The sequence below is a fragment of the Chiloscyllium plagiosum genome, unplaced genomic scaffold (assembly GCF_037043375.1).
Source record: "Chiloscyllium plagiosum isolate Xiang-an unplaced genomic scaffold, Cpla_swu_hap1 HiC_scaffold_27, whole genome shotgun sequence".
In the NCBI taxonomy this organism is placed as follows: Eukaryota; Metazoa; Chordata; class Chondrichthyes; order Orectolobiformes; family Hemiscylliidae; genus Chiloscyllium; species Chiloscyllium plagiosum.
The window spans coordinates 88,287,541-88,303,393 of NW_028270165.1; the positions used below are offsets into that span (position 1 = coordinate 88,287,541).

At 44.9% G+C, this 15,853-nt stretch overlaps 2 protein-coding genes across 2 annotated transcripts in view; both read left to right on the top strand.

Annotated features, from left to right (window-relative positions):
• The window catches only part of LOC148144900 (uncharacterized), a 492,750-nt gene that overhangs the window by 347,653 nt on the left and 129,244 nt on the right, over positions 1 to 15,853 (top strand). The gene's annotated exons all lie outside the window — the stretch shown is intronic.
• LOC148144913 (uncharacterized) lies at positions 528 to 10,869 on the top strand. Its single transcript, XM_087975154.1, has 2 exons — positions 528 to 816; positions 9,669 to 10,869. Exon 2 carries the CDS (start codon positions 9,997 to 9,999, stop codon positions 10,684 to 10,686), a length of 690 nt encoding a protein of 229 aa, XP_087831280.1. The 5' UTR covers positions 528 to 816; positions 9,669 to 9,996; the 3' UTR covers positions 10,687 to 10,869.

Below are 15,853 nucleotides of genomic sequence, written 5' to 3' on the forward strand. Positions count from 1 at the left end.
GTGGGAGGAAACCGGAGCACCCGGAGGAAACCCACGCAAACAAGGGGAGAACGTGCAAACTCCACACAGTCAGTCGCCTGAGGCGGGAATTGAACCCGGGTCTCTGACGCTGCGAGGCAGCAGTGCTAACCACTGTACCACCGTGCCGCCCACCAAGTCTGACGTAACATTGGGACACAGACAGACTTTAACTTAACACCTTCAATGCATTATCTGATTGAGATGACACCTATTGTTAAAACCTATCTTGAGAACATAACTTTTAAAAAGTTTTGGGATTTACATACGAAGGAATCGAAACTAACATGGTCATTCTAAAAGATGATAGAGGTAAGCTAAATTTGTTTAATATTACATTCCATGACTCTGCAATCCTGTTGCTAAAGAGTCTGGTATTATGATTCTGCTCCACAACCACCCGATGAAGAAGCAGCGCTTCGAAAGCTAGTGATTCCAAATAAATTGGAAATAAATAAATAAACGGTTGGACTATAACTTGGCATTGTGTGTTTTTAACTTTGAAAATCTGTCAGTAATAACCAGCGTCTCCATACTGCGCATGCTACTCGGTGTCAGCAACTTCGCGTGTTGGTCATGCGACACGGGGAAACGCCCCACGATCTTGTTTTGGTGTGCCAATGGGACGCTCTGGAGAACCGGATGGGGACTGGTCCTCCTGCCAATCACAGCAAACCTATAGACTGGATGCGGAAGTAGGACCATGTGCTTCTGAGGTTGGTGCTGTTTCTCTCTCTCTCTCTGAATTAAGATTGAGCTTCAGCCCAGACTGCAACTTTCTTCCTCTGTCCAACATCTGTGAGTACAGTGTTCTCTTTTCTCATCCCATTTTCCATTCCGGGGTTCAGCTGTTGACTTGCAGACATTGAAGCGAAATGGAGTGAATCCAGGGAGGGGACAGATTCTGAGAAAGTTAGTTCAGTTCTGTGTCTCAATTGAAAAACACAGGGTAAATGCAGGAACCTTTTATCAGAAATGATGTGTAGATGTACAGATGTAGATATCATTCTACACCAATCAGTGCCAGTTGTCAGACAGATGCAGCAAGCAAGGCAAGTGGTGTATTAGGAGGAGGAATTGAGCTGAGAGGTGGGGATGCCTTCCTGCAGTTAGGGCGTCATTGAATACGTCCAAGGCTGAGTTCATCTGATTTTTGAACAACAAAGAAGTGGATGGTTATGGGGGAAGGCAAAAAAATGGTTTTAAGACCAGTATAGATTGGTTACAGAAACAGACCCTTCAGTCCAACTAGTCCATGATGATCAATTATCATAATCTCGTCCTATTTGCCAGCACTTGATCCATATCCCTTTAAACCCTTCCTATTTATAGACCAATCCAGACGCCTTTTAAATGCTGTAATTATACCAGCCTCCTCCACTTCCTCTGGCTGGTCATTCCATACACGCACTACTCTCCTGTGAAAAAGCTCCCCTTCGGTCCCTATTATGTCTTTCCCCTCTCACCCTAAACTTTTAGTTCTGGACTCCCCACCTCACAGAGAAGACATTGTCTATTTGCCCTATCCATGCCCCTCTGTAAGGTCACCCCTCAGCCTCTGACACTCCAAGGAAAACACCCTCAGCCTATTTAGCCTCACCCAAGAGCTCAAATCTTTCAAACCTGGTAACATCCCGGTGAATCTTTTCTGAACTCTTTCAAGTTTCACAACATCCTTCTGATGGCAAGAAGACCAGAGTTGCATGCAATATTTCAAATGTGGCCTCACCAATGTCCTGTACAGATGCAACATCACCTCCCAACTCCTTTACTTAATGCTCTAACCAATAAAGGACAGCATACCAAATACTGCCTTCACTATCCTATCTATCTGCGACTTTACCTTCAAGGAACTATGAACTGCACTCCAAGGTTTCTTTGTTCAGCAACATTCCCCAGGACCTCACCATAAAGTGTATAAGTCCTGCACTGATTTATTTTTCCAAAATGCAGCACCTCGCATTTATCTGAATTCAACTTCATCATTCATGTACTTATCCTAATGTCTTTTAAATGTTCTAACTGTACCTGTGTCCACCCCTTCGTCTGGACATGCATTTCACACACAAACCACTTTGTGTTTTTAAAAATAAGTGCCCGTTATGCCTTTTTAAAATCTTTCTCCTCTCACCTTCAAATTTGCTGCCTAATCTTGAACCCCCACCAAGGGAAAAGATATCCGCCATTCACCTTATCTATACCCCTCATGATTTTATAATCCTCGATAAGGTCACCTCTCAACCTCCTCAGCTCCAGTGGAAATATTTCCAGCCTATCCACCTAGATGTAGGTATCTTCATATCCACTTATGTTGGTGCAGGCTCGACAGGCTAAACAGTCTGTTCCTGCTCCCAATTCTTTCTCTGTGTCCAGAAAAGCAAGAGACCATAAAACACAGGAGAATAAATTAGGTGTCTCAGCCCATTGGGGCTGCTCTGCCATTAAATCATGGCTGGTAAGTTTCTCAATCCCATTCTCCCACTTCCTCCCCGTAACCCTCGATTTCCCCCTTGATACTCAAGAACCTATCTACCTCCGTCTTAAATATACTCAGTGACTAGCATCCACAGCCTTCTGTAGCAGTCACTTCCACATGTTCACCACTCTCTGGCTGAAACGATTTCTCTTTATCTTTGTTCTAAAAGGTTTTCCTTTTATTCTAATGCTGTGCCCTCAGGTGCTAGTCTCTCCTACCAATGGAACCATTTTCCCCATGTGCACTCTGTCCAGGCCATTCAGTGTTCTGTCTGTTTCAACTAGATTCCACCCCCTGCCCCCCGTCCCGAGTGTGGGCCTGTTGATCAGCATGAACCAGACCCTTCAGGTTGAGGTACAGCAGGAATTACGTTCAGCAAAGTCAGAACGGAGGGAGTGTGGGTTGGATGGAGATTTTTCAGCTTTTCTGGGCTGAGAGAGGAAAGAAAGTTCAATATAAATTAGAATTGATAGGATGGGCTGATGGGCCAAGGAGTGGTAGAATGAGTTTAATTTAGATAAATGAGGTGTTGCATTTTGTAAGACAAATCAGGGCAGGACTTACACAGTTAATGGGGAATGTTGCTAAACAAAGAGACCTTGCAGGTTCTAGTTCCTTGAAAGGGGAATTGCAGGGAGACAGGATAGTGAAGAAGGCATTTGGTACGCTCTCCTTTACTGGTCAGAGCATTGAATATAGGAGGTGGGAGGTCATTGTCATGGCCGCACAGGACATTGGTTAGGCCACTTTTGGAATAGTGTGTGCAATTCTGGGCCCCCTCCTATGGAACAATGTTGTGAAACTTGAAAGAGTTCAGGAAAAATTTACAAGGATGTTGGCAGAGCTGGAGGGTTAGAGCTATAGGGAGATGCTGAATAGGCCAGGGATAATTTCTCTGCAGCATCGGAGGCTGAGGGGTGACCTTACAGAATTTTATAAGGGGTATGGATAGGGTGAATAGCCAAAATCTTTTCCCCATGGCAGGCGAATCCAAAACCGGAAGGCATAGGTTTCATGTGAGAGGGGAAAGATTTAAAACGGACCTGAGGGGCAACTTTTTCACACAGAGGGTAATGCATGTTTGGAATGAGCTGCCAGAGGAAGTGGTGGAGGCTGCTACAATTACAACATTTAAAAGGCATCTGGATGGGTACATGAATAAGAAGGGTTTAGAGGGATACGGGCCAAATGCTGGCAAATGGGACTAGATTAATTTAGGATATCTGGCCGGCATGGATGAGTTGGACTGAGGGCTCAGTTTCTGTGCTGTATGACTCTAATCATCTTCCGTGAAAGCAGAAGTGTGATTGTGAAGACTGAATTTTGAGAGCAGCTTTCAAAGATGTTTTGCCTTTACTGGAAGCAGAAGAAGTTACAATGAAATCTTTCAATTGTGAGAAAGCAACTGAGTACATGGGTACGTCTAGGATTTCGGTGGAAATTGGGAATTCATTGCACTGTGGGGATGAAGTGGTTTAAGGTTTACCAGCAGTAAGTAAAGTGGGCTGAGCGGGGAGCCTAGTGAAGGGTTAGGTGGATTTTTGAGTTAAACTGCTCATTTCATTCAGCCTTCAACATTGTATTTCCAATGCTGTGCATCAGAAGGAGCAGTGAGTCAGTAACTGGTATCGTTAGAAGCCTTACGGGTTTCAGTACTGCAGGTATTGCATTGTTTCATCAGCATTGTATTGCTCTTTGGAGGGTTGGTGTGGACTTGTTGGGCCGAAGGGCCTATTTCCACATTGTAAGTAATCTAATCTAATCATTACTGGCAGCAGTGAGAGGTGTGGGCGATATTCACTAGAAATGATAAAGCAGTTAAATAATACACATACGAGAGGGCAGAATGGGACTTGTCTTTTAATTTGAAGAAGCTGGGAGGTTCTGGGAGCTGTGATCCAAGGCAAAAATAAGTGCGGTAAATCATAGAAGTCCTACAGTGTGGAAGTAGGCTGTTCAGCCCCTCAAGTCCACGTTGGTCCCTCCGAAATGCTTCCCCCTCACCCCGCCCCCACCCCACCAGCACCACCACCAACCAATCCAGTAACTTCTGGTGGGTAAGATTAGGACTAGAGGTCATGGCCTCGAGATTAGAGGGAATCGGTTTAAGACACAGATGAGGAGGAACTGCTTTTCCCGGAAAGTAGTGACTCCATGAAATTCTCTGCCTATGAAACCTGTAGAGACAGCTTCACTAAGAATATTCAAGACACAGTTGAGTAGGTATTTGCATGGTGGGGAATGAAGGGTAGTTGGGAAAATGCAGGTAGGAGGAGCTGAGACGATGGATAGATCAGCTATGATCTTAATGAATGACACAGCAGGCTTGAGAGGCCAAATGGCCGACTCCTGCTTCAATTACTATGAAACTATAACCCTGCATTTCCCATGGCTAACCTAGCTAACCTGCACATCCCTGGGCAATTTAGCATGGCCAGTCCAAATCAAGGCAGGTGAACAATGTAGTGATGTGAAAATGAACATCAGAGTATGATAGAAAGGGACAAGGAGAGTAAATGTCCCAGCAATCAAAGTTGGATTCTAAAGATCACAAATATTGAACCTGAAGACTGTATGGCTGAATGTGTGCTGCATCATAACAAAAGTGAATGAATAGACTGCACACATCGAACAGAATAATTTTGATCTGAGACTCCTTACAGAGACATGGCTTCAGGGTGCCAAGGATTGGATCCTGAATATTGAAGGGGTACGTGGCATTCTAGTCAAATGAGAAACTAGGTAAAGGTAGAGGCACTGCCAATCAAAGCACTGATCACAGGGTAGTCTGGTGTCAGCTCAGATTTCAGGTCCTGATTTCTCTGCCGTCTGTTGATCTCCCTGTTTCCACAGAGTAAAGTGTCAATCTGTTCTCAGCTCTGCAGGATTTCTGCTGAAGCCTTGACACCCCCCCCCCCCCCCACCTTTTACACCTTCTGGAACAATAAAACATTCAGTCAATCATGACCCAACTCACAATCTCCCAGCCTGTCAACCATCCAGACAGAGAGAATCATCGTAGCAGGGAATAAAACAAGAAAAGTGAAACAAAATTGAGAATAAATAGGTGCTTGTACTTAATGTTTGCTCGTTAGGTCGTAAACCAGAAATCGGTGTCTCCCAGGGTTCTTATAGTGCCCTAATTGAGGAATTCTCGCTCCCTTACATCTATGCCAGGTGCTGGCAGGTGGGACTAGATTGTGTTGGGATGTCTAGTCGGCACGGACAGGTTGGACCGAAGGGTCTGTTTCTATGCTGTACATCTCTATGACTCTAAGTATTACCACCCAGGCACGAATGATAAAAATATTTGCATCAACAGAAATAAAGCATCTGATAGACATAGAAACATACAGCCCGGAAATAGACTGCGATCCAACACATCCTTGCAGACAAGGTATCCTATGTAAATTTAGGCCCATTTGCCAGCATTTGGCCTTTATCCCTCCAAACCCTTCCTATTCACATACCCATTTGGATGCCTTTTAAATGTAATTGTACTGACCACTTCCTCTGGCAGCTCAGTGCATAAAGGCACCACCCTCTGTGTGAAAACATTGACCCTTAGGTCACTTTTAAATCTTTCCCCTCCCACCTTAAACCTATGACCTCTGGTTTTGGACACCCCCAACCTGGGGAAGTATGCTTCCCTATTTATTCTATTCATGCCCCTCATGATTTTATAAACATTGACAAGGTTATCCCTCGGCCTCTGATGCACCAAGGAAACAGCCTCTCTTTATACCACAAACCCTCCAACCTTGGCGACATCCTTATCAATATGTCCTGCATCCTTTCAAGTTTCACAACATCCTTCCTACCCTGTAGCAGGGAGACCAGAATCGAATACAATATTCCAAAAGTAGCCTAACCAATGTCCTGTACAGCTGCATCATGACCTCCCAATTCCTATACCCAATGCATTCAATGGACCAAATAGCCTTTTTGTGCACTGCATGGGTTTTATGATTTTATTCTGTGACCCAGTCAATTTTAGTCATTATCTCTAGTGCATGGCGTGTCAGGGTGGGATCACTGGTACCAGAATTGCATGCAATACTACAAAAGTGGCCTAACCAATGTCCTGTGAAGTGTACCAAACACCACCTTCACTGTCCTGTCTACCTGTGACTAAAAGCCTGCCATAGAGTCATACAGCATGGAAACAGACCTTCAGTCCAACCAGTCCATGCCAACCATAATCCCACATTAAACCAGTCTCTCTTGCGTGCTCTTGGACTGTATCCCTCTCAACCTTTCCTATTCATGTACTGAAACAAATGTCTTTTAATTCTATCGGCATCCACCACTTTCTCAGGAAGTTCATTCCACACATGAACCACCCTCTGTGTAAAATTAGTATTTGAGTAGCAAGGATGGAAAGGTTCAGAAAAGCTTTACAAGGATGTTTCCAGGGTTGGAGGGTTTGAGCTACAGGGAGAGGCTGAATAGATTTTTTTTCCCTGGAGTGTTGGAGGCTGAGGGGTGATCTTACTGTAAATTCATGAGGGGCATGGATAGAATAACTATACAAGGTCTCTTTCCTGGGGTAGGGGGGGTCCAGAAGTAGAGGGCAGAGGTTGAGAATGCGAGGGGAACGATGTAAAGTTCCATGCAGAGGGTGGTGCATGTATTGAATGAGTTGTCAGAGGAAGTGGTGGAGGCTGGTACAATGACAACATTTACAAGGCCTCTGGATGGGTGTTTGAATAGGAAAGGTCGAGAGAGAGATGGGCTGGTAAATGCAACAAGATAAATTTTGGATATCTGGTCAGCATGGGCAAGTTGGACCGAAGGGTCTGTTTCCATGCTGTACATCTCCATGACATTGAGGTTGAATAAGTCCTGATCTGATTTGCATTTCCAAAATGCAGCACCTCACATTTATCTGAATTAAACTCCATCTGCCACTCCTCAGCCCAAGATCCTATTTTAATCAGAGGCAACCTTCTTCGCTGTCCACTGAATCTCCAATTTTGGTGTCATCTGCAAACTTATTAACTATACCTGCTATGTTCACATCCAAATCATTTATATAAATGACAAAAAGTCGTGGATTCAGCACCGATCGTTGTGGCACCACTGGTCACAGGCTCCAGACTGAAAAGGAACTCTCCACCACCATCCTCTTTCTTTTACCTTCAAGCCAGTTCAGTATCCGGTTGACTAGTTCTCCCTGTATTTCATAAGATCTTACCTTGCTAATGAGTCTTCCATGAGGAACTTTGTTTGATTGATTTCCTAAGCACAAAGCCATGCTGACTATCCCTAATTAGTCCTTGCCTTTCCAAACACATGTAAATCCTGTTTCTCAGGATTCCCTCCAACAACTTGCCTATCACTGATGTCCGGCTCGCTGGTCTGTAGTTCCCTGGCTTTTCCTTACCACCGTTCTTAAATAGTGGCACCACGTTAGCCACTCCAGTCTTCCGACACCTCACCTCTGACTATCGATGATACAAATATCTCAGCAAGGGGCCCAAGAGTCACTTACCTAGCTTCTGAGGATTTATCCACTTTTATGTGTTTCAAGACATCCAGCTCTACCTCCTCTGTAATGTGGACCTTTTTCAAGACGTCACCATCTATGTCCCCACATTCTATATCTTCCATGTCCTCCTTCACAGTAAACACTGATGCAAAATACTCATTTAGTATTTCCCTCATCTACTCCGGCTCCACACATAGGCTGCCTTGTTGATCTTTGAGGGGCCCTATTCTCTCCCAATTACCCTTTTGTCCTTAATTTATATAAACCCTTCTAATTCTCCTTAACCCTATTTGCCAAAGCTATCTCATGTCCCTTTTTGCCTCCTGATTTCCCTCTTAAGCATACTCCTACCACCTTTATACTCTTCTAAGGATTCATTCGATTTGTCCTGTCCATACTTGTCATATGCTTCCTTCTTGTTAGCCTACTCCTCAATTTCTCTAGTCATCCAGCATTCCCTACACCTACTAGCCTTTTCTTTCACCCTAACAGGAACGTACTGTCTCTGGACTTTTATTATCTCATATCTGAAGGCTTCCCATTTTTCAGCCATCCTGTGAACATCTGCCTCCCAAACAACTTTTGAAAGTTTTTGCCTAATACCATCAAAATTAGCCTTCCTCCAATATAGAACTTCAACTTTTAGATCCGGTCTGTCCCTTTCCCAAAGTGGTCCAGCACTAACACCTCAGTCACCTGCCCTGCCTTACTTGCTAAAAGTCGGTCAGGTTTTGCACCTTCTCTGGTAGGAACATCCACATACTGCCTCAGAAAATTGTCTTGTCCACGCTTAACAAATTCCTCTTGATCTAAACCCTGAACGCTGGCAGTCCTAGTCAATGTTTGGAAAGTTAAAATTCCCTACCATAACCATCCTATTATTCTTACAGATAACTGAAATCTCCTTACAAATTTGTATCTCAATTTCCTGCTGATTATTAGAGGTTTATATTACAATCCCAATAAGGTGATCATCCCTTTCTTATTTCTCAGTTCCACCCAAATAATTCCCCTGGATGTATTCCCAGGAATATCCTCCCTAAGTACAGCTGTAATACTATCCCTTATCAAAACACCACTCCCCACCTCTCTTGTCCCCCCTGTATCTTTCCTATGGCATTTGTATCCTGGAACATTGAGCTGTCCATCCCTGAGCCACATTTCTGTAATTGCTATGATGTCCCAGTCCCATGTTTCTGACCATGAACCCTGATTTCATCTGCCTTCCCTGTTAGGTCTCTTGCGTTGATGTAAATGCAGTATAACTTCAGTCCTACGTTGTTCTCTGCATTATTCCTTCCTGCCCTGACTGTTTGATTCACTCCCTTTCCCAACGGTACGAATCTCGGGTTAATCTCTTTCCTCACTATTTCCCTGGGACCTATCCCTCACCTTACTCATTCAGCAACTTTCCTGGCTTTCTTTCTGCAAGCAATCTTGACATTTTATTTTCATATCTTGATCCAGCACCTTTGTAGGCAGCTTGTTCTAGGTCATTGTCCCCTAAATGAAGTTTTCCTCCATACACACTTAAGGCTATCTGGCTGCATGAGGGTTTTCAGGTTTCTGTGACCTGGATAATGTGATCAGCAGGCACCTGGCAATCTACAGGAATTGCCATCAATGTATCTTTACTTAACTGTACTGACCGTGATCACTTATTTTGTGAGTTTATTTTTGCAGGAAGACATGCGGAAAGAAATTTGAAAGCAATTGATACATCAACTTCTGGCAGAGCTCATTGATTCATTGGGACTTGAATATCAGCAGCCATTCAAGTTGAGAGGAAATGTTTGCTTTGGTCTGCTTGAGAGGTTTTGGACACTAGTGTGGCAGGAAGAATACTAAGTGAGGGAGTGAGGGAGATTCAGTGTGCTGACTGTGAAAAAGTGCTTCAAACCATTTCCTCAGCTTGGGGGAATCAAAATCACACCCCTCACAGTGGGGACTGACTGTGTACCCGTTCTGTTTGTAATTTCAAACCCAGAGTGACACAAGGAACACTCTCCCCATGGGGAAACCGTGGAAATGTGGGGACTGTGGGAAAGGATTCCCTTCCCCCTCAGTGCTAGAAATTCACAGACGCGTTCACACCGGGGAGAAGCCGTTCATCTGCTCAGTGTGTGGGAAGGGATTCGCAAATTCTTCCAACCTGCGGGCGCACCAGTGGGTCCACACGGGAGAGAAGCCGTTCACGTGCTTGGTGTGCGGGAAGGGGTTCACGCATTCATCTGCACTGCTGACCCACCAGCGGGTCCACACTGGGGAGAGGCCGTTCGGTTGCTCAGAGTGCGGGAAGGCTTTCCGTCGTGTGAGCAACTTGAGGAAGCATGAACGGCTCCACACGGGGGAGAGGCCGTTCACCTGCCCAGATTGTGGGAAAGGATTCATTGATTCTTCCAGCCTGCTGAACCACCAGCGGATCCACACAGGGGAAAGACCATTCACCTGCTCTGTGTGTGGGAAAGGATTCAATCATTTGAGCAATTTGCGGCAGCATAAGCGGGTCCACACAGGGGAGAGGCCATTCACCTGCCCTGAGTGTGGGAAGGGATTTACCAATTCTTCCCACCTGCTGACCCACCAGCGGATCCACACTGGGGAGAGGCCATTCACCTGCTCCAAGTGCAGGAAGGGCTTCACCTGCTCCTCCTACCTCCAGAGACATCAACGAGTTCACGTGCCATCACAGAGAAATTGAAGGAGTGACGGATAAGTACCATTTTCGACTAGACAATCAACCCAGTTCTGGGGTCTCCCAGGTTTGAATCCCACCATGGTAGATGGCGCAATTGAAATCTGGAGTTCAGAATCAAATGATGAAACCATTTTCAGGGGAAGAAAACTCCCATCTTATTCACTCAAGTCCTTTTTAGAGAATGAAGCTACCTTTGCAGGAAAGGATTCACTGTCATCCCAGTTGCATCCTTAACCCGGTCTGGCCTACCCGTGACTCCACACCCACAGCAGTGTGGTTGACTCATGATTGCACCTCCCTCCTGCAAATGAGCTGGAGAAACTAACTTGTATACAGAGTGTAGGCTGAAACTGCTGAGTGAGGCAATACTTCCTCCAGGTGAAGGCTGTTCCAAGGATCCAGTTACAAAGGGATAATTTGGTGCTGACCAATAGTAAAGAAAGTGGGGGATGGGGAGTGTGTGCGCTTTGACCTTGAACTGTTTTTTTAAAAAACGCTACTTTTCGTGCACCTTTTTTCTGGGAAAAATTGAAACTGTAATGAAGCAGGGTTGCAATAAAGGTTACCAGAATTCACCGTCAGACTCAGACTCTCATTGAAAGCTGAGAGATTCAACAAGTTTTTGTTTTAAAGCTACTCATTTCTTTCAACCTCCAGCACTAAGTTTCCAATGTCCTGGATCAGAAGTGAACGAGTGGCAGAATTGTGAGAAATTATAAATTTTTCAGGAGTTTGGGTTCATTGTTTCATCAGCATTGTAAGGGTTACTGGCAGCAGTGGGAGATGTGGGCTGTATTCACTAGAAACAAAGATTAAAAGTCTCACAACACCAGGTTATAGTTCAACAGGTTTATTTGGAAGTACTGGCTTTTGGAGCACCGCTCCTTCATCGGGTAGCTGTGGAGCAGGATCATAAGACAGAATTAAAATTAAAACTGTTAAGTTTTTCATCTCTGCAGGTACTGCATCATTTCATCAGCATTGTAAAGGTTACTGCCTGCAGCAGAAAGTGTGGGCTGTGTTCACGAGAAACAAAGGTAAAAATCAGACAAACGTATTGGAACATAACCTGGTATTATTTGGAAGGACTAGCTTTCGAAGTGCTGCTCCTTCATCAGGTAGCTGTGGAGCAGGATCACAAGACATTGTAATTTTTTGGTACAAATTCTGTGTCATACAACTGAGTTGAACAAATCTAGATTGCTGTCAAGTCTTTCATCTTTTAGAATGGGTTGCAGGTTTCAGTTCATTAATATGTAAATCCCAGAACTACTTATAAGGAACGTTCTCGATGTAATTTGAAGGTGACATTTCAGCTCAGAGAATGTATTTAAGGTGTGAGGTTAGAGCCTGCCTGTCTCCTAATGTTGAGTCAGACTGGTTCTACTTCCAAATAAAAAATGGATTGACTGCCTGCAGATTGTGTGCTTTGAGCAAAATTGAATGTATCTGCTATCTCACACCTCCACACACACATGGGTGCTGGGGAAAAAAAAAGTGAGGGGATTTTAAAAAAAGTTTAACCAAGAGATTTAGTCACCTCAGTAAAAAAAAATACCAATCTCCTCCGTTGAGGACTGACTCTCAGCTGGCTGGCTACAGCCAGCATACTGGGAGCAGGAGAAGAAGAGGAGAGGCATTCAAAGTTTGGGAGAAGATTTGTAGCTCGGGTGCTCGTTGTGGTTCTGTTCGCCGAGCTGGGAATTTGTGTTGCAGACGTTTCGTCCCCTATCCAGGTGACATCCTCAGTGCTTGAGAGCCTCCTGTGAAGCGCTTCTGTGATGTTTCCTCCGGCATTTATAGTGATTTGTATCTGTCCACTGCAGCGGACAGCTGGAACTGACAACCGGAAGCGGCAAATACAAACCACTATAAATGCCGGAGGAAAGATCACAGAAGCACTTCACAGGAGGCTCCCAGGCACTGAGGATGTCACGTAGACAGGGGACGAAACGGCTGCAACACAAATTACCAGCTCGGCAAACAGAACCACAACGAGGGGAGGCATTTTGACCTCAGAATAATTTTTTTCAAAGTTCTAGCTCAAAGGTAGAAGATAGAGAGTGGTGGTGAAGGGGTGCTTTTCAGACAGGAGGCCTGTGACCAGTGTGTGCCACGAGGATCGGTGCTGGGTCCATTACTTTTCATCATTTATATAAGTGGTTTGGCTATGAACATAGGTAGAGTAAGTTTGCAGAGGACACCAAAATTGGAGGTATAGTGGACAGCGAAGAAGTTTACTTCTGATTAAAACAGGATCTTGATGAGATGGGCCAATGGGCTGTGGAGTGGCAGATGGAGTTTAATTCAGATAAATGCAAAGTGCTGCATTTTTGAAAAACCAATCAGAGCAGGACTTATACACTTAATGGTAAGGTCCTAGGGAGTGTTGCTGAACAAAGAGACTTTGGAGTACAGATTCATAATTCCTTCAGAGTTGCAGGTAGATAGGACAGTGAAGATGATGTTTGGTACGATTTCCTTGATTTCCTTTCCCAATAAATCAAGTGGCTCCATGAGGTTGATGTAACATTTGGTTCTTTCCTCATGTCTTCCTGCAACGAAATTCACAAAATAAGTGATCACTGTCAGTACAGTGAAATAAATATAATGTGGGCGGCAAGGTGGTTAGCACTGCTACCTCACAGCGCCAGAGACCCGGGTTCAATTCCCGCCTTAGGCGACTGACTGTGTGGAGTTTGCACATTCTCCCCGTGTCTGTGTGGGTTTCCTCCAGGTGCTCCGGTTTCCTCCCACAGTCCAAAAATGTGCAGGTTAGGTGAATTGGCCATGCTAAATTGCCTGTAGTGTTAGGTGTAGGGGTAAATGTAGGAGAATAGGCCTGGGTGGGTTGCGCTTTGGTGGGTCGGTGTGGACTTGTTGGGCTGAAGGGCCTGTTTCCACACTAAGTAATCTAAAAAAAATGACAACTCCTGTAGATTACCAGATGCCTGCTGATCACATATTATCTAGGACACATCAGCCAGCCAGATAGCCTTAAGTGTGTATTGAGGAAAACTTCATTTGGTTACAATGACTTGGAAATGAAACTGAATAAGGATTGAAAATGAAACATCATAGAGTCATACAGATGTACAGCACAGAAACAGACCCTTCAGTCCAACCTGTCCATGCCGACCAAATATCCCAACCCAATCTAGTCCCACTTGCCAGCTCCCGGCCCATATCCCTCCAAACCCTTCCTATTCATATACCCATCCAGATGCCTTTTAAATGTTGCAATTGTACTAGCCCCCACCACTTCCTCTGGCAGCTCATTCCATACACGTACCGGAGTGAAAAAGCTGCCTCTTAGGGTCCTTTTCCATATTTCCCCTCTCACCCTAAACCTATGCAGTCTAGTTCTGGACTCCCCGACCCCAGGGAAAAGACTTTGTCTGTTCATCCTATCCATGCCACTCATGATTTTATAAACCTCTATAAGGTCACCCCTCAGCCTCCGACGCTCCAGGGAAAACAGCCCCAGCCTGTTCAGCCTCTCCCATAGCTCAAATCCTTCAACCCTGGCAACATCCTTGTAAATCTTTTCTGAATCCTTTCAAGTTTCACACCTTTCCGATAGGAAGGAGACCAGAACTGCACGCAATGTTTCAACAGTGGCCTAACCAATGTCCTGTATAGCAGCAACATGACCTCCCAACTCCTGTACTCTGACCAATAAAGGAAAGCAGACCAAACGCCGCCTTCACTATCCTATCTACCTGTGACTCCACTTTCAAGGAGCTATGAACCTGCACTCCAAGGTGTCTTTGTTCAGCAACACTCTCTGGGACCTTACCATTAAGTGTATAAGTCCTGCTAAGATTTGCTTTCCCAAAATGCAGCAACTCACATTTATCTAAATTAAACTCCACTGCTTGATAAAATAAAGCCAGTAAAGTTGCTGAATGACTTCCTGCTCACCTATTAAATAAAATTGATGACAAGAAATACAGCATGTAATTCCATTACTATATTAGGTAAAAGATCATAGCCATGCAGCTTGTACAACAGTGAATATCAGACTTGCACCATATGAAGCAATTTATATTTAATATAAATCTACATATATCAATTAAAATCATAAAACACCTGCAGTGAAGAAAGAGGCCATTTGACCCACTGAGTGCATTGGGTATAGGAGTTGGAAGGTCAAGTTGCAGCTGTTCAAGACATTGGTTAGGCCACCTTTGGAATGTTGCATTTGATTCTGGTCTCCCTCCTATAGGATAGGAAGACATCGTGAAACTCCAATAGATTGATAAGGATGTCGCCAGGGTTGGAGGGTTTGTGGTATAAAATGAGACTGAATAGGACAGGGATGTTGCCCTTGGGCCGTCAGAAGCAGAGGGTGAACTGGGCGGCACGGTGGCACAGTGGTTAGCACTGCTGCCTCACAGCGCCAGAGACCTGGGTTCAATTCCCGACTCAGGCGACCGACTGTGTGGAGTTTGCACGTTCTCCCCGTGTCTGCGTGGGTTTCCTCCGGGTGCTCCGGTTTCCTCCCACAATCCAAAGATGTGCAGGTCAGGTGAATTGGCCATGCTAAATTGCCCGTAGTGTTAGGTAAGGGGTAAATGTAGGGGTATGGGTGGGTTGCGCTTCGGCGGGTCAGTGTGGACTTGTTGGGCCGAAGGGCCTGTTTCCACACTGTAAGTAATCTAATCTAATCTAATGATCGAGATTTATCAAATCATGAGTGGCACGGATAGGGGAAATAGGTAACATCTTTGCCCCAGGGTGGGGTAGTCTGAAACCAGAGGGCATTGGTTTAGGGTGAGAGGGCAAAGATTTAAAAGCGACCTAAGGCTGGGAGATTGTGGAATGGGCCTTGATCGACTGAATGTTTTATTGTTCCAGAAGGTGTTAGGGCTGGGGGGTGGGGGTGGGGGTGAAGGTCAGAGCTTCAGCAGAGCTGAGAACAGCTGACATCTTCCTCTGTGGGAACAGGGAGATCAACAGAGGACGAGAAATCAGGACCTGAAATCCAAGCTGACACCACACTACCATGTTATCAGTGCTTTGATGAGCAGTGCCAACTCTCTACCTTTACCTAGCTTCCCATTTGACTTGAATGGCACCCCCTCAATATTCAGGATCTAATCCTTGTCATCCTGAAGCCGCATCGCTGTAAAGAGTCTCCGATCATAATTATTCTCTTCAACGTGTG